The sequence below is a fragment of the Apium graveolens genome, chromosome 5 (assembly GCF_009905375.1).
Source record: "Apium graveolens cultivar Ventura chromosome 5, ASM990537v1, whole genome shotgun sequence".
Lineage (NCBI taxonomy): Eukaryota > Viridiplantae > Streptophyta > Magnoliopsida > Apiales > Apiaceae > Apium > Apium graveolens.
The window spans coordinates 20,441,809-20,467,921 of NC_133651.1; the positions used below are offsets into that span (position 1 = coordinate 20,441,809).

The window sequence follows — 26,113 nt, forward strand, 5'->3', positions numbered from 1 at the left end:
ACTTTAAAGTATAGTCACGTAATTCATTTTTAAAATTTTATTTTTTTGTATAAAATTTGAACATTATATATTTATTTAGAAGAAAAAGTTTTAAATAAAAACTTATACAACTACATTTAATAAAAGTATTAAAGTGCGTGTCGAGCCCCCATCCCCAATGTAAAGAATTGAGGGGGACGAAGGGAGTAATAAGTTAACAAATGTTGAGAGTAATTCTTGTTATAGACTATTATTTTATTATATGTTGAGTAAAAAATGATTATAATTTATTTTTTTTAAAAAAAGTCTATAATGGTTATAATTTTTTTAAAAAAATTACATGTAATCACATTTGTATTAATGTTATAATATTAAAAGGATATAATTTGAGGCAACGAAAGTTTGATCACCAAGCTAGCTGCACTACACTTTCCCTCTCATTCAGCTACGTCGTTTCCCTCCCCCCTCCCTCCATGTTTCTTCCACCTATACCTATACATACACATTACACACACTCGCCGGACTTTCAACCGCCGCCCGACGCCGTCCGATTCTCCACTCTCCAACTATTAAACACTCATATCTCCTCCACATTATCAAATTCATTCACAAAAAACCCTAATTCACCCCTCAATTAATTTAATTCTGATCTCACCATCACAACATCAATTACATAATTTCGATTTTAGATAATTAAAATTCAATCGTATTCCACGTGTAACATAATAGAATTTCTATGTTTTTCAATCTCGATTTCGACGTGTTTGTAATTATATGCTATGTATTGGTTTTTATAATTATAAACAAAGGTCCGACGCCTTTAAATGCTGTTCAGGCGATTCTTTTATAGGAAGCCGCCAGATAGGCTTCTCGAAATCTCCGAGAAGATCTACGGTATGCTTTTTTTTACTTCACTACTCATTTCTACTTATAAATTATGCATTTTGATAATGTTAACTGGTTACTTTTCGGTGTCAATTGCATTGCATTTTTTCGAGTAATGTTGTTAACGAATAGGCGAGAGTGTATATTTTACGTGCAGTTACGGATATACGCTTGTTAATTAGTTCACCTTTTTGTGTATACATGATTTTGAGTATGTGCATTGTTTTTGTTGTGTTTGATTGTTTTTATTCGACTACGTTACGTATACTAGTGGATAATTCAAATTGATGTTTACTCGTAATTAATATGTAAATTGTGTTTGGTTTATGTGATTGCAATGTTTGATTGATGTTTTTATGAGTAATGTTATGGAAGATGACAAGTTTAAATTATGCTTGAAGTTGTTAATCTAGTTTTAGGTTCACTGTCTTGCATCTATATGATAATGATTCTCTAAATTGTGTTTTGGTGATGTAATTGCAGTGTTTGATTGCTGTTTTACGAATAAAAATATGAACGAAGAAAAGTATAAAAAATATCTAGGTGTTGTTGTATCACAACTACGTGACTTTTATCAAGATGCGTCGTATTTGGTTTTCAATTTTAAAGAAGTGGAGAGGAGAAGCCTTGTTTCGGACTTTTTGTCGCAACATAATATGACAGTTATGGATTATCCTCGAGATTTTGAAGGTAGTCCGTTGTTACCTCTAGAGATGTTCCAACACTTTTTGTATTCTAGTGATGGCTGGTTGAATATGGGGGCGCAAAATGTAGTACTGATGCATTGTGAAAAGGGAAGTTGGCCTGTGCTTGCTTTTATGCTTGCAGGTCTACTTTTATATCGTAAACACTACACTAATGAAAAGAAGACTCTTGAGATGTTATACAAGCAAGCTCCTAAGGAACTTCTTTATATTCTCTCTCCTTTTAATCCACAGTCATCTCAGCTTAGATATCTTGAGTACGTATCTCGTAAAAGTGTTGGTACCCATTGGCCGCCTGAGGATACACCTTTTGCTCTAGATTGCATTATATTTAGAGTCCTCCCTGTGTTTGATGGGGGAGCAGGTTGCAGACCAGTTGTACGTGTATATGGGCAGGTCCCTTCTTCCTCAGATGCCAGTAAGAGTTCTAAGCTTTTGTTTTCAACTTTTAAGACCAGAAAACATGCTCGCCTGTACAGAAAGGTAAAGAAATATTTTTATTGTGACACATAAGAGTTGGTGAGTTAAGCTTTTAATTGTTATTGGTTTTCCTAACTGCAGGAAGAGTGCCATTTAGTGAAGCTAGATTTACGCGTTCGGGTTCAAGGAGATGTTATTCTTGAGTGTGTTCATCTAGGAGAAGATTTAATAAGGGAGGAAATGATGTTCAGAGTCATGTTTCACACTGCATTCATTCGCTTAAATGTATTGATGCTGAACCGTGATGATGTTGATGTTCGGTGGGATGTAAAGGTCAAGTTCCCAGAAGAATTTGTTGCAGAGGTAAAATTGTGTTGTACTTGTGTGAAATTCCTTTTTTTGAGCCGTAGGAGGTGAAAGCAAACTCATATCTGTATCAGGTACTCTTTGCGGATCCTGATGCTCTTCCATCTATTAACACAGAGGCACCAATTGATGATGGGATTGAGACTCAGAAATCTTCACCTGACGAGTTCTATGAAGCCGAAGAGATATTTAGTAATTTAGTTGATGCACATGCGGGAAAGGAGGATATACAGCAAGATAATGAAGTGGATTCTGAGTCTTTCCACGAACTGAAACCAGTTACTTTGAAAAGACTAGATGGGTTAAAATGGAAGGATTTACCTCCACCTCCTTCATATCAACTAAGCTCTGGACGAAAAGCTCCCCCAAGTCCTCCACCCAGTGATCCAAAATCGCAGACTCCACCACCTCCGTCAATTAAGAAAACTCCAACCACACAATTTCCGAGCCCTTCCCCCCCTCCTGATTCTTCAGCACCGGCACCTCCACCTCCACCTCCACCTTCTGCTCCATCAATTCCCGTAGCACCCCCACCCCCATCTTCCAGAATTAATGAGCCTGAAACTCCTTCACCACCTCTTCCTCCTACAGCTAATGGGTCTGATCCTGGACCACCTCCCGAAGCTGTTGCACCTGGATCTGCACCTCCGCCGCCACCACCACCACCACCACCACCACCTCCTCCTTCCGGAGCTGATGTGCCTGGATCTGCACCTCCACCACCACCACCACCACCACCACCACCTCCTCCTTCCGGAGCTAATGTGCCTGGATCTGCACCTCCACCACCACCTCCTCCTCCCGGAGCAGATATGCTTGGATCTGCACCTCCTCCACCACCTCCTCCTCCCACAGGTAATGGGCTTGGACCTCCTCCACCACCTCTTCCTCCCGGAGATAGTGGGCCTGGACCTCCTCCACCACCCCCTCCTTTCGGAGCAAGTGTGCCTGGACCTCCTCCACCACCCCCTCCTTTCGGAGCAAGTGTGCCTGGACTTCCTCCGCCCCCGGGCACTGGCCGTGGTCTTCCTCCGCCCCCGGGCACTGGCCGTGGTCTTCCTCCGCCCCCTGGCACTGGCCGTGGTCTTCCTCCTCCCCCTGGCACTGGCCGTGGTCCTCCTCCGCCTCCTGGACCCGGCCCTCCTCCGCCTCCTGGCCCTGGTCCTGGACCTCCTCCGCCTCCTGGTCCTGGCCCTGGACCTCCTCCGCCTCCTGGTCCTGGCCCTGGACCTCCACCGCCCCCTGGTTCTGGACAGTCTAGTAATGGCCCTCTCTCCTTCCTTTCTAGAGGCTTGCAGGTTGGAAGAAGAGGTTTAGGACCTAAAAAGAGTAACCTAAAGCCGCTACATTGGAGCAAGGTAACCAGGGCACTGCAAGGGAGTGTATGGGAAGAGTTACAGAAACGCGGGGAGTCTCAAAAGTAATTGCAACTTCTATGGTCTTTACTACGTCTTGCATGTAATTCACTTGATAGTAGTGTCTATTTTTCTTTTCTTACATTTGGTTTTACCTTGGTATGTGCTAGGGCAACTAGTTATAAAAGCATACTCCTGTGCATGACTTGTATTTTTAAGATCACTTGTGTAAAAGAGCACTCACTTCATAGGACGGTAAAGCACTAGTGAATATTGTGGCTCAATATACCAGTCATTGAGCATTCCACGCGTATAAAGCTTTTTTTAGTAGGTCGCAATGTGCGACCTACTAAAATTGGACGAGCCTCACTCTTACAAATGCAGAAATATTGTGGTTAGAGGGCCATACTGCGTATTAGTGGTATTTTGGGAACTAAAATATAACCTTCTATTTAGGCAATCACCTTATTTTATTACATGTCATTGATATGTTTTACTTTCTATATATAGTCCAAGGGAATTTGACATGTCCGAAATCGAGACCCTTTTCTCTGCCGTCACAAAGCCAAGGGAAGGTGGTAAGAAATCTGAAGCCAGCAAGTCTGCTCCTAAATCAGAGATTATTCATCTGGTAATGATTGCATATTTTGCCTAAATGTTAAATTTCTTTGTTGTACAAATGTTAGACATATTGTTTTCATATTAGAGAGTAAACTGTTGTAACTGTAAGTATTTAAAAAATTTGTTGGCAATGAGAATCGGAAGAACACGCCTTCAAGATACTGTTTCTAGATTTAGAATGCTTTCTTTAAATGATAAAATTATACGATAAAACAATCCAAGAGATGGTTCCTATGATACAAGAGATTGTGGTAGAAAGAAAAATACTTTTGTTGGATGCAAAAGCTCAATTATTTCCTGGTTGTCCATTTTTTTAAGAAAATGGTCATACTAAAATTGTTTTAGGCAGCTGGCGCATGCAAGTCCAGGAGTGGAGCACCTCACTCGTGAGTGTGTGCAGTGGTCCACCCTGAACTTCGAAAAGTGTATTGGTATGTTTATTTGCTTCACAAAAACTGTGAATTGTTAGGTAATCCTATTAATGAAAGCAAAGTTATACTTATTCTATAATTCTGATTACTCGATATTTAAGTTGGTAATTTATTGTTGTGATATTATATGATATCATTTCAAGATTTTATTATGTTCTTGTACTGTCTTTACATGAGATAGTTCTTTTTTATTCTCATTTGTTTGATCATTTAAATGTATAAATGCTTGGAGTTTCATCTAAAGATCTCTGTGATCCTTTTCTAATGTGACTTGTAATAACCCTAAAGTGTAACGCTACACTGATCCATGTTATGTTAAACTGTAGGTTGATCATAAGAGGGCTTATAACACTGAGATTATGCTGACAAAGATTAAAATGCCACTTCCTGAGATGACGGTGAGTTACTATAGTGTCTACTGTCTCATGTTTATGAACTTGTGCCTTTTCCAAAACTATGAGCGGTAAATTTATTTTTTGAGTGATATTAGGGGAATGTGTTTTCCTAGTACCAAAACAATTGTTTTCTTGGAGGTATTATTGTCATTCTAGAAGTTCAGCTATTGAAATGTTGTCTATTTAGGTCATACAAGTTAAATTCTTGTTATTATGATGTTAAACAAATCAATTGGCAGGACATAATAGCTTATTAGATTGAAAAAAATCCACTCATTCTGCTTTCGTGTTTCTATTTACTATATTTTTTTAGATGGTACTCCTACATGCATAACTAGTCATCTACTTTGGAACCCTATACAATACAAGGGGCTTATGCACTCCACTCGTTACCACTAAACGACGAAGCCGGGACACGTCTCTCATGTGCAAGTATTTTTAAATTTGCGTTTATTCGATCTGATCTCTCTTTTGGGAAAGCCTTGTTCTGTGAACCTAAGATTACTTTGTGTGCATTGCTTGTCCTGTTTCTCATGGTGTAAGTTTAGGTTCAAACTTAATTCTATCTCAACCTCACATGTAGTGTTTGTATTAAATTTGGAGGTTTGGTGCTCTTTAGAGACATTAATTAGCTTCTTTTGTTTTAGTATAGGTTTTTTTTTTGTCATCTACTTGTCGAATTTTTACTCAAAAAATATCATAAATTGTCATTATCTATAAAAAATAATCAAAGACTGCAATGCTACGAAAATAGTTGCTGTTAGATGCATATAAAGTTGAACATATTGTTATTGCTTATTTTTCTTTCAAGTAAGTAATCTAGTGGTAAATATGCCTGTTGTCCTCAGGCTGCAGCTTTAGCAATGGATGAGTCGATTTTAGACGGTGATCAAGTTGAAAATCTTATAAAGTTTTGTCCTGTAAAAGAAGAGATAGAACTCCTAAAGGTGAAGCTGGCACTTTATTTGCCTCTCTTTTTTCTCTTCTTTTTATTATATTTAAGTGTTTTCACTTTTTCACTCATAGAAGACTTTTTGTGCTTTGTAGTTGAGGGTTATAGAATGTTGTATGATACTTTTTTCTTGTTTTGTTGATTTTTTTTTCTTTGTATCGTGACACCTCAGGGTTACAAAGGCGACAAAGAAAAATTGGGGAGGTGTGAACAGGTCTGTATGAGGAATACTATTCTTTTACTTTTACTTACAGGATATAAGGGCTTTAAAATTCTTTTCATGCGGCTTCGATCATTTTTCAAATTAAACAATTGATTTGACACTTCAATATCGGAACGGAAAGTATCAGCTCTTACCAGGTTGATAACATAATTATGTTACATGCTCTTATGTGTATCCCGAGTTAAAGGCATTTAAAGATAATGTCTTTCCTTGCTATCATATTGTTCAGACATGAAGTTAAACATAAATATTTTAGTTTACATTGGGAGCTTTCATATTGTTTAACCTTGTCATACATGACTGAACAGTGTTCATGCTCCAGAGCAATGGCCTATAGGTATATGTGTATGTGTATAAGTGTGTGTGTGTGCGCGCGCGAGTTCGTGCGCAAGTATAGACCAATCCTATCAAAAGGTTAATATTTTGAAACATTATTTGGAATCCAATATTGATACGTAGCCACCTAAACTGTATGAAATTTAAATTTTTATCTCTTAATTTTTTATGCTGTGTGCCTGTGTTTAGTTTAACATTTGTTCTTGCATTTCCCAGTTTTTATTGGAGCTGATGAAGGTTCCACGGGTGGAGTCTAAATTAAAGTGTTTTCTTTTCAAGATTCAGTTTAATTCCCAGGTTTCGTGATACTGACAAAAACTTTGCTAATATTTTATCTTTCACTTTTTCTAAATTCAGCAAGTTTGCTAAATGTTTGAATTTATTTCAGATTTCAGATTTTAAGAAGAGTTTAAATGCTGTAATTGTTTCATGTGACGAGGTCAGTTTTGAGGAATAATGAAAGCATCTTATAAATGTTTGCATAGAGCTTGAAGTCAATCAATGATGCAACATTTTCTTTTTAGTATCTATCTGCTAATTAATAACAATTTTTGTTAGGTTTCTTGATCTCTGTATGAAATGATATAGTTTTTTTATTATTGTAGGTTCGGAATTCCCAAAAGCTGAAGGATGTCATGCTTAAAATATTATGGTTGGGAAATACCTTAAATCAAGGAACAGCTAGGGGTAAGCAATTAACATGCAAATTTTTCTCTAGGTTTCAGTTTTCAAATTGTCGTGATCTGATATATTTAATTTTCTCTGATATATTTAATTTTCTGTACCCCGTTACTTGTTTTAGTTATCTCTTTATCATTCCTCTTTTAATTTACATGTTTATACCAAACATCCTTCTCTCTGTGAAATTTTTAATTTTGTTCAAAAACTTGTCAGTGAAATTTACATGTTTATACCAACCGACCAGACTACCCAGATATATCCTAGAATTTTAGTTTTAATAGTTGTCGTTGCCTGTTGTGAAATGTTCCATTCAGGTTTTGCACATATTTTTTTCTTTATCTAATATTTATAAATTTTCTTTTTTATTTGTTTATTTTGGAAAGTCTGAAATGTGTTATTTAGAAATGTGTCAACGAAACGAGCAAACTAACCAATTAGACTCTATTTTGCTTATAATAGTCAACCCGATTTTGCTTATAATAGTCAACTTCTTTGAAACATCAAAGTTTAAGAATTAGTAAAATCAATAAAATTAATATTAAGATTAATTAATATGGCTGGATCTATGTATTAGCTGTAAAAAAGACTATGTGTTGTGAAAAGACCAGAAGATGCTTATACGTTGTATTTATTCTTCTTAATATTTTGTTTTTGTTTTAAGTTTGTGTTTGGGTGAAGAAGTTGAGTAGTAGTCAAAGAGCTTGTATTTGACTTATTTTATTTAGGAAAGTTTTAACAATTATTTTATAAAGTTGTTAACCAACCAAGCCAACCAATTATATTGTTTGCTTATAATAGTATAGTGTAGATAAGGGCAACGTTCAGATTATTTAACACAAAGGCACAATAGTTCAATTGCCAACAAAACCGATCACTTACTTATTTGTAACATACAAAATACAAATGATTTTGGCTAATTGTTTAGATTAAAGGCTAACAAACTAACAAGTATAAACTATATGGATGAGAGACAAATTATGGGAAAAATTGACACATTTAACTTGTTTTTCAATAAATAGTACCACAATAACCAGTTTCTCAAAATTGGCCAATTTTGACCGGTTCAAACCGCCTTTATCAAATGCGTAACTATATAACCTGACCCCATAACTGCAATTTAACATACCAGCCCATTTTTATTATATTTTAACACGTAGTGATATTTTATACCATAATTAATTTTGGAAGTTTTGCCGAAGTGCCAATTATCCTGTCAAGTAGTTCGAGTAATCGTCTTATTATTTGATTGCGTATTAAAAAAGAATAAGTAGGTCTAGAATGGGATTATGTAACCTTCTTTATATCTTTGTGTCATTTTGGGGCTGAAAATACCATTCCATGTTAAGTTTTTCAACCGACATTTTTAAATTTTTTTAAAAAAATTTAAGGGCGTGCCCTAATTTAACAATTTTTTAATTTTTAAGGTTCAATAATCCTCTTTTTGGTTTTAGAAATATTTGAAAATTGTATAAAAGACACAATTAATTTAACAATTTTTAACATTTTAGGGTTCACTAATCCCCTTTTGGGTTTAATAAAAGGTGCGCCATTTAGAGTTTAGGATTTAGGGTTAGGCCCTAAACCCTAGAGCCTAAACCCTCATTTAATCTAGAACCCTAGGAACCAAACTCTAATTTTAATTTTTGACCTTAATTTAAATCTTTTTAATATTTTAGGGTTTTTCAAAATTTTCATTTTGAGTTTTAGAATTATTAAAAAAATTAAATAAAAGACACATCTAATTTTAATATTTTTTTAACATTTTAGGGCTTATCAATGTTTTATAAACATTTAAAAATAAATTAATAAAAGGTACAACAAAGCTGTTTTACAAATTAAAAAAAATATGTAAATAGATTACACAAATGGAAAATGCGTAATAGCTTATACCTTTGTACCACATGTGTATTTAATGCTAAGTGTATTGTATACCCCACCTCAGAATGCGTAATGACTTTTAAAAAAAGAAGAAATAATAATTCTTGAACAAGTTACTCCCCTGAGAAATGCATATTAGCATTTACTCCCCTGCCAAATGCATAATCAATCGGTTAAGTTGGCCACAAAATCAGGATCGACTATTTTTGTTATTGTGGAATGCAAAATATGTTATATCTGTCTTTCACCCCGAATAAGGCACATGCTTCGCTTACTCTGTTTTTTCCTTTGGGCTCAAATAACCACTGAAATTGAATTTTTTTACCACAACAAAATTTTGAAAAAAAAATTGTTGTCTTCGGTCCATGCGAGAAAGTTCTATTTTTAGTTGAATTTTAAAACTCAAAGCATTAAGTTCCATAGAAATTCTAATATACAAGAGATAATATTTTAGTTTTTATTGAGAGTTTTAGAAGGAAATCAAATGAACGGTCATTTTATTTCAAGCTAGTGGTCATGTTAAGCTTACCATGTACTTAATCCTAATCTACTACCACATTTGATCTTAATATTACCACCGCCAATATCAATATTAGGGCATTAAAAATGTTAATATTCAGATATTTCTAGAGATGTTACAACGCTATACATTAGTCTGCAGAGTAAGATGGAACTTTTGATAGGTGACTCTTTCTAATAATCTTCACTTGCCTAAACAACTATTATTCATGTTCAATTTTTTAAAAAAATTAAAATGTTAGGAATATGTATTATACATACACGAAGAAGACAGTTGTGCGCATGTTGTTCGTCTTGCTAAACATATCTAACTTCACGTTAATACGATATTGTCCGGTCTGTACCGAGTCCGCGCGGATTTGTTTTTGGGCACATCCCAAAAGGCCTCATACTAATGGAATTGTTCGGTTGCTTATATACTAGCAATTTATAGCCTTCTACAAATGATATGGTACAATTTCCAACAATCTCTCCTTTCATACATTAGGCTCGACACCTATCAAATCTGCCTCCTAAGTGTATCATATGACTCCCCCTTACCTATACTGGAAGTGCACCTGGCTCTGGATCCCATTAGGCCCATACTAGAAGACTCGTTTACCTCCCCTTAAGCATATTCTGGGATATCCCATATGCTGCTTCCTAGGTCCATTCTCGGAGCCCATATGAGATTGTTATGGACCGTTTTGACCTGAAGTTCTGATACTCTTGTCAAAAAAAAGTTATGATACCATTTGTTGGGCTTGCTAGGCAGGCCTGAACTCCTATATTGTCCGCTCTGGGTCGAGCCAACACGGATTTTTTTGGCACATCTAAAAAGGCCTCATATAATGAAGTTATTTGGATGCTAATATACCAGCTAAGAAGCACGAATGCGGTGCGGGAGTGCGTGTCGTAGTACGGGGATATTATGTTACTCGGACTCGGCTAGAAGCGTCTGATATGGATACGTGTCCAAGTATCAGACTCGGCTATATTTTGGAAAAGATACATGATTTTAGCCCAAAAGTGTCAAGGTCCAAGTGTCCATGTCCGACCGACACGGGCACTCGAAGGTAAAATGAAGAGTACGAGTAACATAGTGGGGATACGTGAATTCGTCAAATTTGAAAATATAGGGATTCGGGTGCGATGGGATACGGATTAATTAAATATTATTTTAAATATATATCATATATATTTAATATATAATATATATATTTAATAAAAATATTGATTAAATATTTTTTCATTGAATTTAATATAATGTTCAGTTCATTTTATTATAATTAAAATGATTGGGGTTACATATGGTGCTTAATCTTTTCACTTGCATAGGAACCAACTAACTCATACTCGATTTATATTATAATATAATGGTAACTAAGAATGAGTGGAGCCCATGTGACCTTTACTTATCCTTTTTAATTTATTAACCTTCACCTGTTCAAAAATATCACCCATATACATCATATGCATCACACCTATACACACCATCTACGCATCTCTACATTCGAAGTTATAAGCACCACAAGAGTTTCGACCATCGAGATGATGAAGGAGGGAAATTGGTCGCGTCACCTCTCCTCGCAAAGGTGATCCTCTCATAGGTGAATGTATTTTATTTAATTCAAAGTCAAACAAAAAAATTTACAAAATATGCCCTTCTCGCGCCCCACTTCCCGCACCCATGCAAATCTTATCCAAATGCGGGGACACGCCGCATGACACACCCCGTACGCACCCAGCCGCACCCCTGAACGCACCCACACCCCCGACATATTTCGTGCGCAGTTCGCCAGGGAATGGCGCACCCTGCTTCCTAGTATACTAGCAATCTGTACCTCCCATGGATGTTGGACAACTCCCAACAATCTCCCGTTCACATATGGGTTTCGATGCCTATCGGATCTGCCTCCTGATTATGTGATCTGACTCCCTTTGACCCATATTGGAAGTCCATCTGATTCTTTGCCTACCCTAGGCCCCATACTAGAAGGCCCGTCCGCCTACCCTTTAAGCCCATCTTGGGTAGCCCAACTGTCGCTTTCTAGGTCGATCTGAGATAGTTATGGACCGTTATAATGATGGCTCTGATTCCAGTTGTTGGGTTTGCTAAGCAGACTTTAACTCCACATTAGTATGATATTGTTCGCTCTGGGTCGAGCTCACACGGATTTGTTTTTGGGCACATCACAAAAGGCCTCATACTAATGGTTATGTCTAGTAGTCATTGCTTATATAATTGCAATTTACGCCTCCCACAAATAATGTGAGACAACTTCCAACAATTTTTTCCTTCGCACATCGGGCTCGACACCTGTCGAATCTGCCCATACTAGAAGACTCGTTTGCCTCCCCTTAAGCCCATCCCGGGATAGCCCATATTTCGCTTCCGACGTCTATTATGGGAGCCCTGAGATTGTTATGGACCAGTATATCCTAATGATACAAGGAACGCTGAACGTGGCCACTAATGGCAACCCAGTTCGTTCGTTCCCGATCCCAGAATAATCGCGACTAGAAATGTTTGGGGTTGCGACCTGAAACGCCGACAGTGACGATCCATAAGAATACATGTGGTTCTTGACTTTTCCTTTTAGAACAATGAAAAGAACTGTCCCTTATCTCCTTGGTTTTGTTGGAGAGTTTTAATGGGGTTCTTTGAAGAAGTAAAGAAGAAGAACGATTAGAAAGGAAAGTAAAAAAGATACGTACAGGTGTATACAGACGAAGATGCACTGTATCCAATAAAATATAAAGATATAAGTTGTTTAATGTACCTAGGCATTTTACTTTATTCTTTTTTTGTCGATAATTGTGCCAAACATAAAAGAGGCTAGCTAGTTGTTATCACTTCACTTTCAAACTTTAAAAGAAGTTGGTCAAATGTATTCCCATTTTACAAAAATTGCTATTTACAATAATTCTTTTATCAGTGAAAACAATTTCATAATTAATTTTTAAATGCCAGTTTTAATATCAAAATTTATGTACTAATAAAATTTTATTTTACAATTTTTTCTCCAAAATACTTTTATGAGAGCAATATAAAATTTGACTGAAGTTTACATATATTTATGATATTAAAAAATTCATTACACTTTACAACTGAAAAAGTATATTTTTATATATAAAACTTTTACAAAACTTTAAAAGGATAAATGATAATTGGGACACTATTAAAATAAATTTTATGAATAAATATGGCATGTCGTACCCACGAGTTCCCTCGTACTCGTACATTCCGTCGTATCCATGTGTTCCCTCGTACCGAAAACACTCAAGGCAGCATTCCACATATCCATTTTCGTACCCCGTTTCGCACCTAACCATGTTCCATGTGACATTGGTGTAACCTAAAGCTCTGATATCACTTGTTGGGCAGACCTAACTCCACATTAATATAATATTGTCCGCTCTGGACCAAGCCCACACGGATTTATTTTTGGCACATCCCAGAAGACCTCATTCTAATAGAATTATTTGTCTTGCTTATATACTAGCAATTTGTCTCTACCACAAACAATGTTGCACAACTCGTAATACATGTGCCTTCCGTTTTTAAAGATTGTGTATTACAAATAGTTTGGAAATGCATATTCAAAACTTTGCTTGGGTTGCTTAGCTCTGACAAAATGGAATTTTTCCCCATAATGATCACATAACTTAAGAACTTGAATAAATAACAATAATAAAGTAAAAACTAACCAGGGTGCTTGAAATTACAAAAAATCATTATGCCTCTAGTAAATTAAGTTTCACAATTGACAAGGAAAATAATCACTTTTAAAGTGCGTGATACAACTACTAGCAAATTCACATAAGAGTTGCATACCTTTTAGTTTTTACTTTATATATTTTGATATTACATATATATGTGTGTGTCTGTGTGTGTATGTATATATATAATCTTCACATGGATGAAGGCAATTGGTTTTGGCTTACCAGGACTAATGTATTCATAATGTCTCAAATTGCATAGGTTCTGCAGTTGGATTCAAATTGGACAGTCTTCTAAAACTCACTGACACTCGTGCAACTAACAACAAAATGACATTAATGCATTATCTTTGCAAGGTATTGAAAATTCGTTCTTTTCTTCTTGTAAATCAACTAGTAATACTTATGCGGTGAAAATCTTATCTGCTCTGCAGCTGTTCACTTATCACTTCCTTAAATCTTAAATTAAAGATTGAAATTTATTTTTAAGGGATTTAATGACATACTTCCCTGCTGTTGTTTATGGAAGAATTAATATCAAAATATGGAATGGAATATTATGCTCACTTCACATATCAATTTGTTGCTACGTTACCTTGCCATTACACGTCAGTTTATATAAACAACAAAAATGACAATGCAAAGAAGCTCAATTACATCTATGTAACCTGGAAATGTATATTCAAAACTTTGTTGTTTATGTAAAATTTTTGAGTGATTCTTGTGTTTATTGATACCGTCATATATAGAGGATCTGCCAACACATTGTTTTAAGTAATTACTTTTTATGTTTATACTTCTTCAGATATTTTACTACAAGTCAAAATTTACTGATATTTATACATTTAATTTTCAGGTTCTCGCAGACAAGTCGCCGCATATTCTGAACGTCCATGAGGATCTTGGGAGTCTGGAAGCTGCATCAAAGGTTTAAATACAATCTTCTGACCACTAAAAGCAAACATTGTAAATATACATGTCTTCTAAGTAGTATTTATTGCAGATCCAACTCAAGTTCCTAGCAGAAGAAATGAAATCAATTAACAAGGGACTGGATCAAGTAAGGCAGGAACTGGGCGCATGCAAAAATGATGGTCCTGTATCAAAAAATTTCTTAAAGGTATCACGACATCTGTTTGAAGTTTGTCACTACTATATCTCTGTTAGACATATCACTGAGGAGGAAGCAATTCAAATTCTTGAATGCTATTAATGTACCCATAACTTTTTATGTTATTCTGTAATTTTTAACATCTACTCGCAACTAAAATGATTAGAATTCTCGCATCATATGTTTAAGATTTGTATCATAGAATGAAGGATGGTATCGTTAAAAATAATCAGAATTTTCGACGACTCAACGTGAAGAATGTTTTAACGTGCAGTATTTTAAACATAAGGGGTGTCAAAAGTACAATGTACTTGACTAACAAAAAGTTGCTAAAAGTACTTTTTTCCTATTTTAGACGCTTCCACCCGTTATCTGATGATACCCATGTTCATGTTTCTGGTTGCTTTTGTCAGAAAAAATGCTAAAGGTACAAATTAAATAAATAGAAACCAAAAATTTATGGAAACTAGAGTAAATGATAGGGTGGTACCCATACGTATAGTACACAGCCCGGAGGTCATATTAAAGGAAGTATATAAAATCTTACTCTTTGAAGTGACAAGGTCAGCGTCTGTTTCAAATAGCTACATGGATACCAAAGTATAAAGTAAGTTGTCGCTACAACTTGTTAGCTAAAAAAATTTAGAGGAGGGTGGCGAGGCAAACTTACTAGATATTGTCAAATAATGAAAGGTTTCCCATATATAAATCACTTGATGTAGGAAGAATGAGAAAAGGATAGTTCAAGATAGGTATCCTCCGTATAGTTTTCATGACTGTCAGATGAAACCTACCCTCCATACATGACAAATATCCAGTGGATTTGTTGTCATTATATACCCTTTGAAACCACTCTTAGTTTGAGTTGGTGCTTCACATTTTAGCTACAAAAACAGATTCTTATAGGATAATGTAAGCATTCCAGAAAATTTCCCGCACATTATTGACATCTCGTGCTGAGTAATATATGATCCATTCGAGGCCTTCCTCTAACACCTTAAGGTTTTAAATGAGTTGGTTACTTAAAATGGTACGGTGCTCGGTTTAGGGATGGGTCTTGAGTTTATATAGAAGGGAAGTTATTTTGATTCCCTTTATATGAATAACAGTCAATGCCAACTTGGGCAGATTGTGAAGGAGATGGTTCCTTTCTCAAGTACATCCAATTTAAGTAATGAATAATATTAATCTCATGTTGTTTACATTAATGTCCAACACTTGCAATTTATTTACAGTATTCTACATAAAACTGGGCTAAAGTACATTACATGGGACCATGATTCCCAAATTCCAAATCATCCATATACACTCTCGGAGAAGACGGACCCTTACGAATAAATGTGGTGTTACTATGATAATCAGAGATAATAAAGTAGTTCAGACTCTAGGTTCACTTGGTAAAGGCTGAGCCTAGCCTTCACTCCTTTAAATATGAAAATAACTTTCGAGCTGCCTAACCTACTGGCATTCTAATTAGGACATAAATCTTACGTGACGAATCACAACTTAGTTAATTTAAAAAAATATTAATGGGCTCAATTACTAAGACTACCTGCTTAATATAACCTACAAAAACTGTCACTGGGATCAAACTGTAAAAAAATAAGTTTTAAATTCCTCATTATAAAACGTAACATACACAACATTATCTAAACCAAACTATAACCGTTATAAGGTATAATTTGATTCAACCTCTATTTTGGTTATCCACTCTCACGACATATATTAAAATAATACAATACTCAAGCTTCCAGGTTCGAATCTTTACAACAACAAACATTTATATTATTATTTATAAAGATACAAATAAGTTCTCAGGTTCAAATCTCTCCAACAACAAACATTTATTATTATTTATGAAGATACAAATAAGTTCTCAGGTTCGAATCCCCAACAACAAATTTTATTCAAAAATATTCTTACTTTAGTATTTAATTATTTATATTAAATTTTCGTAAAATAATTTATAACATAATTGTAAGTTTATAAATATTTATGAGAACCCGTGCAGCGCACGGGGTGTAAGCTGGTTTGTTTAAAACTTCATACTCCTACTTGTAAAAGTAATAAGATCTAGACTTTTTATAATTCGAACTCTTTTGTTGACTAAAGTATGCAGAAGTAGAAACTTTGTCCCGAATGCAAACCTAATCATAAATTTGTATGATATGCACCCTAAAAAATGTGCTGCAAATTACATGTGTTATATAAACTACCCTAATATTAGCGACCTTTTGTCATCTAGGCACTGAGGGAGTTTATTGGTACTGCTGAAGAAGAAGTTGTAGCTGTACAGAATTTGTATGCCATGGCGGTAATATTCTATATCGTGTTGGCTCCTAATAAAACAAATTGATAACATCACGGTGCTAGCTTCTGAAATTTTGTTTTTGAACAGGGTAAGAGTGCTGATGCATTGGCACTGTATTTTAATGAGGATCCTTCCAAGTGCCCTTTTGAGCAAGGTAATGCCAGCAATTATTACTGTTCTAGACACTTGCAAAAGCTTTCCAATTTATTTATATTTTTGCTGCGTATAGTAAATGCCACAATTGTGCTGGATCATGCACTAAGTTACCAAAAATGAGAATTTTGAGCTTCAAAATTCTGGATTACCTAGGTAAAACTAAGTTTTTCTCCTACACCCAATTGTACAGAGTTTATAAGTGTTAAATTTATATGGTGCGTCGGATGCACTCAGTCGTTCACCGAGTGCGTGACAAAACTAAATGCATTTTCCTGTTATCAGATTTCAATTTTGGTTGCTATACTTGAAGATGATGTATCTGTTAGAACAGAAAAATAAATTAAGAATAATCGATATAACAATAATTTTCAAGGAGATAAAAAACAGTGGTGATGTTTATAATATGATACCTGTGGTTGGGTCATGACACTTCGAATCTATGTTTCTGGAAAAAAAAATCTTTTTAAGCTGTTAAAATTCTCCTTTTAGTAAAATGGATTTGATTTGTTTCATACAAATACGAATATAGGCCACTTTGTGATTATTTGAATTAGCTACCTTGTTGTGAACAAAAGCCAAACCCGGGTAGTAAGATTTTATAACTCGGAAACTGTTAATCAGTCGCATCTCTCTTGGAAATGTATCTCTCTCTCTCCTCTTGTTCCCTTTGTTGGTAGTCATATGAGAGTATGAAGAAGTAGATACGTTGAAGTCTAATGGAAGACTCATTATACATAATTATGAATGCAAGGTCAATCTAGTAATTTTGGTTCATCTCTCGTTGTTGGTAGTCATTGATAGCATGAAGGGGTAGACAAGTGCAAGGTCAATCTAGCAATTTTACTACAATGTGTACGGTAAATAAGTATTGTTGATTGTTTATTGATGGATGGATAATTTTATTGGTAACCATTGGTGCAATCAATCTATTTGACAATCCGGGTTAAATCTCGAGTCTTTTCCCCGGCCTCCAAAAGATTATGGTTTGTTGGTACACTTAGTTCTAGTACTCTTGCTTGTATCCTCCTGAACAAACACTCCCCTCGATGTGGGATTGGGTGAAGTCTGTGACGTGAAACAAGGAATTTAGGATATATTTGTAATCTTTTTTGGTTATTAGTGAAGTTCAGTTATGACGAGATAACTAGTTTATAGTAGTAGTTGGATTGAGGAGTTGTTTCTTTATTTATTATGGCAGTGGATTAGTATCAGCAAGCATATTGATGTTGGACAAGGTAGGAAATTGGTTAAACAAGGGGATGATGCCCTATCTTCTTAGAGAATCAACAAAAGCATACAGTTAATTTGCAGACTTAATTTATATAATAAATTATATTCCAATATTGTACAAGAGCTTAAATAGATAAACAATTACTTGGAAGCTGTGATTTCTTGAAACTAAATACTTATCTATATATCGTACCATAATTATGGAAACAAATCCATTTATTTTCTACTACGTCTTCAAATAACTTACTCAATATAACTAAAATACCTAATCGATTATATTCAGTTTATTCCTAAATAATAACATACAATATATACAATTTAATTTTTTAATTCCTTATTTCTCATCATTCTCCTCTCCTTAAGAAAAACTCGTCCACGAATTTTTTAGTGTAGAAGAATACACAATCCTTAAATGGGACTGCATATGAGTTGGACATGAATTCTTGGAATTCATTGAGGTATATCATCACGTCTGACTTCATAAAACCATTTTACAATTACAAAATTGATAAGTTCAACCAAATCTACTTATCTTGAATTTCATTTTCACAAAAAACTCGTCATGCTCCATCTGTTGCTCGTTTTGACATACTAATCGTGCTCCATTTGTTGGTCATCATGTTTCATTTGTGGTTCAGGTTCAAGAGTCTGTATGACTTACCATCTCTGAATTTAACTCCAAAATCGTGCTTTTTAGTAATGCCTCGAAAACAGTAGAATCACAAGTTTGCTGCATTTTTTCCAATGTAGCACTCATGTCCTTCGATAACTTCCATAGTTGCTCTAATAATGATTTTTTACACTCATACTCGAGATGTCCAATTAAATCATCATAGTATTTTCATTTTTCATGTGATAGCCTATAATAAGTGCTAAAGGAATGAAGCAACGAACGTATAATTGATAGAGCTTAATTGGAGCTTAATTGATGTATTTTAAACACAAAATATCTCCTAATCAATTGCTTTGGGTGTTTATTGTGATGACATAGTTTTACGCAAGAAAATTAGGGAGTATGGGGCTGCTGTGAATAATTTTAGGGTCTTCAAAGCCTTCAAACCGTCTATCCACAGTGGTGAAAAGCATCCGCTAGTGGCCAATGTTGGTTGTTGGCTGCTGATGGTGGTCACTGGATGTTGGTGGTTATTGGATGATTGCGGAAGTAGGAGTTCATGGGTTTTGTGGGTGGAGCAAAGTTGCTCTTGATGCCACTTGATGTGGGACAAGGTTAGGAAAAGGGATAAACAATGGATAATGGCATATCTTCGCAGAGAATCAGCGAAAACACACCATAAATTTGCATATTTTAAGTCATATTATCATTTCTATTACAATAATGATGCATATTTAATTCATATTATCATTTCCATTCCAATAATGAAAGATTACGAATGGATAAAAAATTACATAGAAGCCAAGTAATTTCTTGAAAGTAAATACTTATCTATAAAAACTACCATAATTAGTTAAAGGAAACAAATTCTTTTGTTATAACTTACTAAACATAACTAAAATACCTAATCAATTATATTCAATTTTATTCTTAAATAATAACACTATGTACAATTTAATTTGTTAATTCCTCACATCATATATTCAATTTTGTTGTTAAAATTGGTTTTGGAGTTCTCCTTGTATAAAAGGAACTGTGTTCTCAAATAATCTTTAGAGTATAATGTATTTTCAAAATTTAAGTTGCTCTGTTGTCGGGGGGGTTGCTATCTAAACACTTTTCTCTCTATCATGTCGTTCACATGTTCATGCAACCAGAACAAGTCGGATCGCGCTAGTATATAGTCTAATAAGAGTATAATTTCTACAAAGAACCAAGATCAATATAAATTTCAAGTACTTTATTTCTTAAAATCTAGAAGTTTAGAAAATAGTTTGAGGGTTTGTTATCACCTAAATATTAATCTAATAAGTATATAAACAGTGAGGATTAAATATGAGAAAAGGCAATCCAGGAATGCCTAACGTTGTTCCCAGTTATTACTTTTAAAGCTTAAATGGATATTTTCAGCAAGATGAATAACAAGACCTATAAGAGAGGAACCTATCTGTCCCGAATCGGAATTCCATCTTGTCTGGATTAATAATGGAACATAATCCATTTCACCAATTTTAGCATCCATCATCATGTCTTCAATGAAAGAAATATTGAAGAACGACCTGAGATCATAGACAACTCTATAAAAAGTTTGAAAATGTTATAAAGTAGAAAACAGTTATCATAGTGAGGCCAAGGCCGCAAAATGGTGCCCTGTAATGTTTTATAAATTAAAGAAGTACTATTAACGGAGTCATTGTATTGATCCTCGTATCCAATTCACAGGAGACAAGAATCCCGTACCCGTACACAGTAACGGCCAGTGGTCTGTGCAACATTCTTATTTTGTTTAAGTTGTCCCGTAGGACACATACGTAGAAAGAGAAAGAAATGTTTTTTAAATAATCTAATTTGTTAGTAGTGTGAAATTTTAGATGTGAATTTTCAGTCAGTACTGATACATTGTAATAATCTCTATATTCTCGTTTAGTAACTGGTTGCAAATAAATCACATGGTATAATTTAGCCCTTCAAGTATAACTTGATGTACACATGATGAGCCCTTAAACAAATATATTATATATTTTTCCCCAATAACTATTAGTTTTGAACACTTCAATCATTTTACTGATTTTTTTCCAATATAACTCTTAAGGGTTGTACACGTTTGCCATGTATCTATGAATTTTGTAAATTTCAACCCTTTAATCTTTTTACACACTATTTTGATTCTTTTAATAAATTATTTAAATTTGCTTAATATATATATTTTTTAAAATATTATTATCATAATATTTACTTTATACTATTAAATAAGTTAAAAAAATTAAATTGGTTATAATTACATTTATCATGAGATATTAATAGTATATTATAATTGTGCAAGATCTTATTATAATTTAACTTAATAATTTTAATAATATTCATCGAAAGTAAAATAAAATATAATAATACATAGTTAATTAGTATATTATATATATTTGTATTATTTGATAAATTAAAAATGACACAAAAATGATTGACAGACAATGTAGCCCTTGAAGTTTATGATTGCGGACGTAATAACCCTTGAGGGCAATATTGGAATAAATTTTAAGAAAAGGGTTAAATTGAACAAATCTCATAGTTGAAGGGTTATAATACACGACTTTTTTCTTTAAGGGTTCGTGTGCACAACATGTCATACTTTAAGGGTTAAGTTATAATTAAGCCTAAATCATATAAAAGTACAGTAATTAAAAACCTAAGTACTGCATAGTTTATATCTTTTCTAATTGAAAATTTCAAGAAACTCGGAAAAGTATTTAAGACATGATTGGTACTTTTTTCTATAAACTTTGTTTAAATTTTGCATCTGCTACTTCTTTCTATAAATTTTGTTTAAATTTTGCATCACATGTGTCGAACACTATAAATGTATAAACTACATATTTTACAATTCCGCGCACACACAAGAGCTAATCAGGTATCTGGCTAGTCAGCTCATTCTGTGGGTTTCCCCCCTTTCTGTCTATTTAATTTGCCATTTTTCTCTAGAAAATCTTAGTACATTGTTTATTTCACACCTTTGGGACAATCAGATCTAGGCACTATTACAAGTAATTGCTTGCTTTTACTGGTTTATTCCCTTTTAGTTTCTCTATTATATGTGCAAGTATGTCGAGAGCTAACTCTGCTTCTTCCACCAAATGATTTGCCATGCAGTTACTTCAACCCTCTTAAACTTCGTAAGAATGTTCAGGAAAGCTCATGAAGAGAATTGTAAACAGGATGAACTAGAGAGAAAGAAAAAACAGAAGGAGGCTGAAAAGGAGAAGGCAAAGGGATTTAATCAAACTAAGAAAGGTGTGAAATAGCTAGTAATTGTTCACCTGGTTCTATGCATAGGGTTTTGATACTTCATATGATCCCCCCGACCCGGTGATTACGGCTTACGCCTAAATTATCTCGGTAACCAGAAACCTCCCTCAGTGGTGTGTACATAAAATGAACAGAATTGCAAAAGCCAGTTGTTCGAACTTGCAAATGTGGGTGGCTTGGGTTACAAGGCTGGTCGGAAATTCAGACAGCATGCCGGTTTTTTAAGCAGCGAGTGTTTGATGCGGTCTGAGCTTGGGTTTCACATTATTTATTCAAGGAATCCAATCTGGTCAGTCTTATTTGTTTCCCTCTGAGTGGTTTGATTTATATCAAGCCTGGAACACAAAATTTGCTTGTCTGGGCTCTTCGATGAAATTGTGGTAAGTGGATGCTATTGTTAACGGAGAATGACAAGACCATGTTGTACCATTAAAAACATGTACATAACACCAGAGCTATACGGTCTGATGATTTACTGTAACATAGAAATTAGATCTCAGTTGACCAACTCACTTTAATAGGAACCTAGCAGGAACATTGTTGTATATACATATAGTGAGGATTCAGGATTAGCACAGGAAATCTAGATGAATACATAGTTTTAGTTTTAGATGTATAGTCTACAGCAACTTTGGGCCGATTTGAAATCAGATAGATTATTGAAAAGCAAAGTATATTTAGCTTCTACAAGTTTCCCTGCTATTGTTAAAAGCCATTGTTGCTTTTGTATCTGATGTACTCGTATTTAGATCATGAGGCTAAGTTCTTTTTGTCTAAATCATTCTATTATTCTTCTGCAGCTTACTTGTTTTTTAGTCTTTCTGCGTGTTCTGTGTTGAAGCTAGTAGCTTCTCAATGCAAATGCTTAATAAAATTCTCATCCCTCTCTCATACACATGGCAATATATTAATAATAAGAAAATAAAATTATATAATACTGTCAAATTATAAGTTAAAACAGATATGGTAAAAAATCAATTGCAAACTTTAATATAAAAAGCTGTATAATAAATGTGTAAATAGTATTCGTTCGTATGGTATCTTATTTATCTATATGTTAAATTTTAATAAATAAAAGTCAAATGAAAATGAAAATATAATATTGTCACATAGATAATATCTGTAATCATGTTATTTAATTTAACTAGATACCTTATAAATTAGTGGCAAGTAGGAGCTGGTTTTTGGAAAAGCTAGGGGATGATTGATCCAGCTAATGTATCCTATAAAGTTGTGGTTACTATGCTGAACACTGCATGTGGTTGAATTCTAAATATATAATTGTAGAAACGGACACAGGCTAAAATCCAATACAACTCCCTATAATTCCATGCCTTGTAAGAGCTATATGGGGTATTTGTGTAGTTGGAAACTATCAAGTTGACATCATGTTGCAAACCATTCTTGGTTTTGTAGGTGCCGTTATTTCCTTCAGTTGCCGTAACAAGAGGTCAAGAGTTCGAGTATCAGAGTTTGGTTTTCCATCAGAGACATGGCATATACTGCCAATACTGAGGAGTTTGAAAGAAAGCTGCTGGTAGTGTTAAGTAACATGCCAAATTATCAAAAACTTATGCTTTTTTAACAATTGTTTGATAAAAAACAGTGTAGTTGTGTTTTTGTGTATAGCGTTTTTAAACCAACCCTTCACTACATGTTGCCTGTGATTTGTATGAGCTTGACAATCATTGAAAGATACTATCTTTAAATGGGGGCAGTTTATTGCATGATAACATCTTGGACTCTTATAAATCTTTGTTGTATTGTCTTTTCAGAAACAGCATGTTACATATAGCTTATCTAGGCTGTCATCGCAGCTATATTATCCGACGTGTCCACTTTGCTGACTTGTCCAATCCCACTTCATTTGCAGATATTAAACTTTTTGATGAATACATTTTGAGCATATCCTGGTCTGCTTCACTACACATTACACCTGAACAGACTTCTGAATGCTGCTTCGACTAGAAAACTATTAGCATTGTCGTAGAATGTAAGCCATATGTAAGCAATGTGATCCAAAGAAAGATGACCATTAACTAAATACTTGTTTGTCTTGAGGTAACATGTAGGCTGTAGTGATAAAAACATTCGCTTACACATATTAAAGGGTTGGATTTGTCAAGTTCACCTTCTAAGGGAATGTGTGTCCTTAAGACAACCCGCCTTCGGGCGAAGAGTAGATGTATATACAACCAGGTTTTCTATTACATTCTGTTCTTAAAAAAATAGTATGGTCTGAGGCCTCTTGGCATTGGATTTCCAGTACAAATACAACTAGGAACTGAATACAATGACATTTACATATATTTTTACAGTGTAAAAAACCCCTCAAATTCAACAAAGTAGACTTGTGTATAGAAAAAACATGTGAATGGAACAGAGCATTTTGTGCCTTTTTTGCTCCATTTCCAGCTTACTCCAAGTGATTGTAATGTAGCTTCTTGGCTTGACTTGTTTGACTTTATTTTTTACCTATGCATTGTCGCCTCTTGGAATTGAAATGAATGATTGTAGAAACTACCTACTAAAAAGTAATTATAAAGAAAATTCAAGAAAACTCAATTTCAAGTCTTTACATTTGCAGAAGAATTGCAGTGTTCTTCTAGTTCTGCAATGTCAATCCGATAAGAATATTTCCCCGCCTGGTCTTTAATCGCGAAAGATGCTGTGCAGCTTTTGTAAAACAGACAACTTACTATTGTATCAAGAACAATGAAGATAGAATATAGATATGCAATGAACATCCACTCTAAAGCCATGGAGGAAGTGGGAATTCCAGTTCTGTAATAAGCTCCGACAACGCGGTATTGGAACAAAGCTTCAATTGCAGCCAAAGTTAAGTTTAGAGGCAGAGCTAATGACAAAGCTGTTGAGTTTCTTCCTCTGATCAAAACACATGCCTTGATTATCGACATGTAACCTCCACTTTTCTCCATACCAGATGTAACCAATGCTAAATTGCAAATAATGATCGCATTAGCAAGAACTATGGAATAAAAAACAGCTGCAGTTGCTGATAAAAATAAAGTTGACGTGGGGGACAATAGTAGGCCAAAGGCTTCAAGAATGTTGAAGGCAATAAACAGGATTGAGAAGCAAGTCGCGTTTGCTGAAATGATGACTAACAGGTTGCAAATTTGAGTACTGAGAAGCGAGGCATAAAGGGAGACGAAAGACGAAAAATTGAGTTTTGAAGATGGTTTATGGTGATGATTTAGAGCTTGGATGATAAACGCTTTCGCGATCAGGAGGAATGAAAGGGTGAAAGGAAGAACAAGAATCGACGAGGTTATGGTTTGGGAGAGTTTTAGGCTTAGAATTTTGAACAATTCTGATGATGGAGGAAAGCCTGCTGCAAAAAATAGAGCTTGTAGCCTATTGTGAATTGATGGTAAGATAGATGCATAAGGTACAAGAGGTTGTGATAGTAGAAGTGGAGCTGAAAAGGGTAAGAGCAGAAGAGCTGTGCTTGTAAAATACTGATAATTTGAAAGAAAAGTGTAGATTGATCTCCTCAAAATCCTGCCTGTTTTCACCATTGGAAGAGATGAGGATTCTTCCATTTTGGATGTTTTCTCAAACAAGACTAAAGATTGAGTCTTTTAATCTTTTCTCTGTCTTTCAAGAATAGGACTAACGGTGCTTTATATGAATGAGTAGAGTGAAAGGCAATCATGCATTGATGTTTCTTCTCTCTTTTCTTGAAAGGTTCATTTGAAGGTTGTTTCAATATGTATGTAAAAAATGAAGATGAATATTTAATATATGTGTTTCACTCCATGGTAGTTTAGAGTTTTTTGGGGAGTTAGGAGAGTTTGGTGATTTGGGTGAAAAGATGAACTACCAACTAAATGCTAACAAACCATGAGGTGGATCAGTTGTTCCGCTTTGTTTTCACCTATGAGTTTAATTTGGACTTATCAAAGATTGTATCTTTGTTATTAT

The 26,113-nt window shown here is 34.7% G+C and overlaps 2 protein-coding genes across 2 annotated transcripts; one reads left to right on the forward strand and one right to left on the reverse strand.

The window, feature by feature from the left end:
- Positions 1 to 388: 388 nt before the first annotated feature.
- On the forward strand, positions 389 to 22,943 carry LOC141723611 (formin-like protein 20). Its single transcript, XM_074525455.1, has 17 exons — positions 389 to 873; positions 1,348 to 2,051; positions 2,130 to 2,351; positions 2,429 to 3,774; positions 4,220 to 4,340; positions 5,088 to 5,159; positions 6,005 to 6,103; positions 6,281 to 6,322; positions 6,884 to 6,964; positions 7,056 to 7,106; positions 7,273 to 7,354; positions 13,710 to 13,804; positions 14,304 to 14,375; positions 14,451 to 14,567; positions 16,804 to 16,872; positions 16,957 to 17,023; positions 22,010 to 22,943. The coding sequence occupies exons 1-17, from the start codon at positions 804 to 806 to the stop codon at positions 22,159 to 22,161; spliced, it is 3,462 nt and encodes a 1,153-aa protein (XP_074381556.1). The 5' UTR covers positions 389 to 803; the 3' UTR covers positions 22,162 to 22,943.
- A 1,369-nt stretch (positions 22,944 to 24,312) lies between these two features.
- LOC141723612 (uncharacterized) lies at positions 24,313 to 25,897 on the reverse strand. Its single transcript, XM_074525456.1, has one exon. It carries the CDS (start codon positions 25,729 to 25,731, stop codon positions 24,733 to 24,735), a length of 999 nt encoding a protein of 332 aa, XP_074381557.1. The 5' UTR covers positions 25,732 to 25,897; the 3' UTR covers positions 24,313 to 24,732.
- Between the last annotated feature and the right edge of the window lie 216 nt (positions 25,898 to 26,113).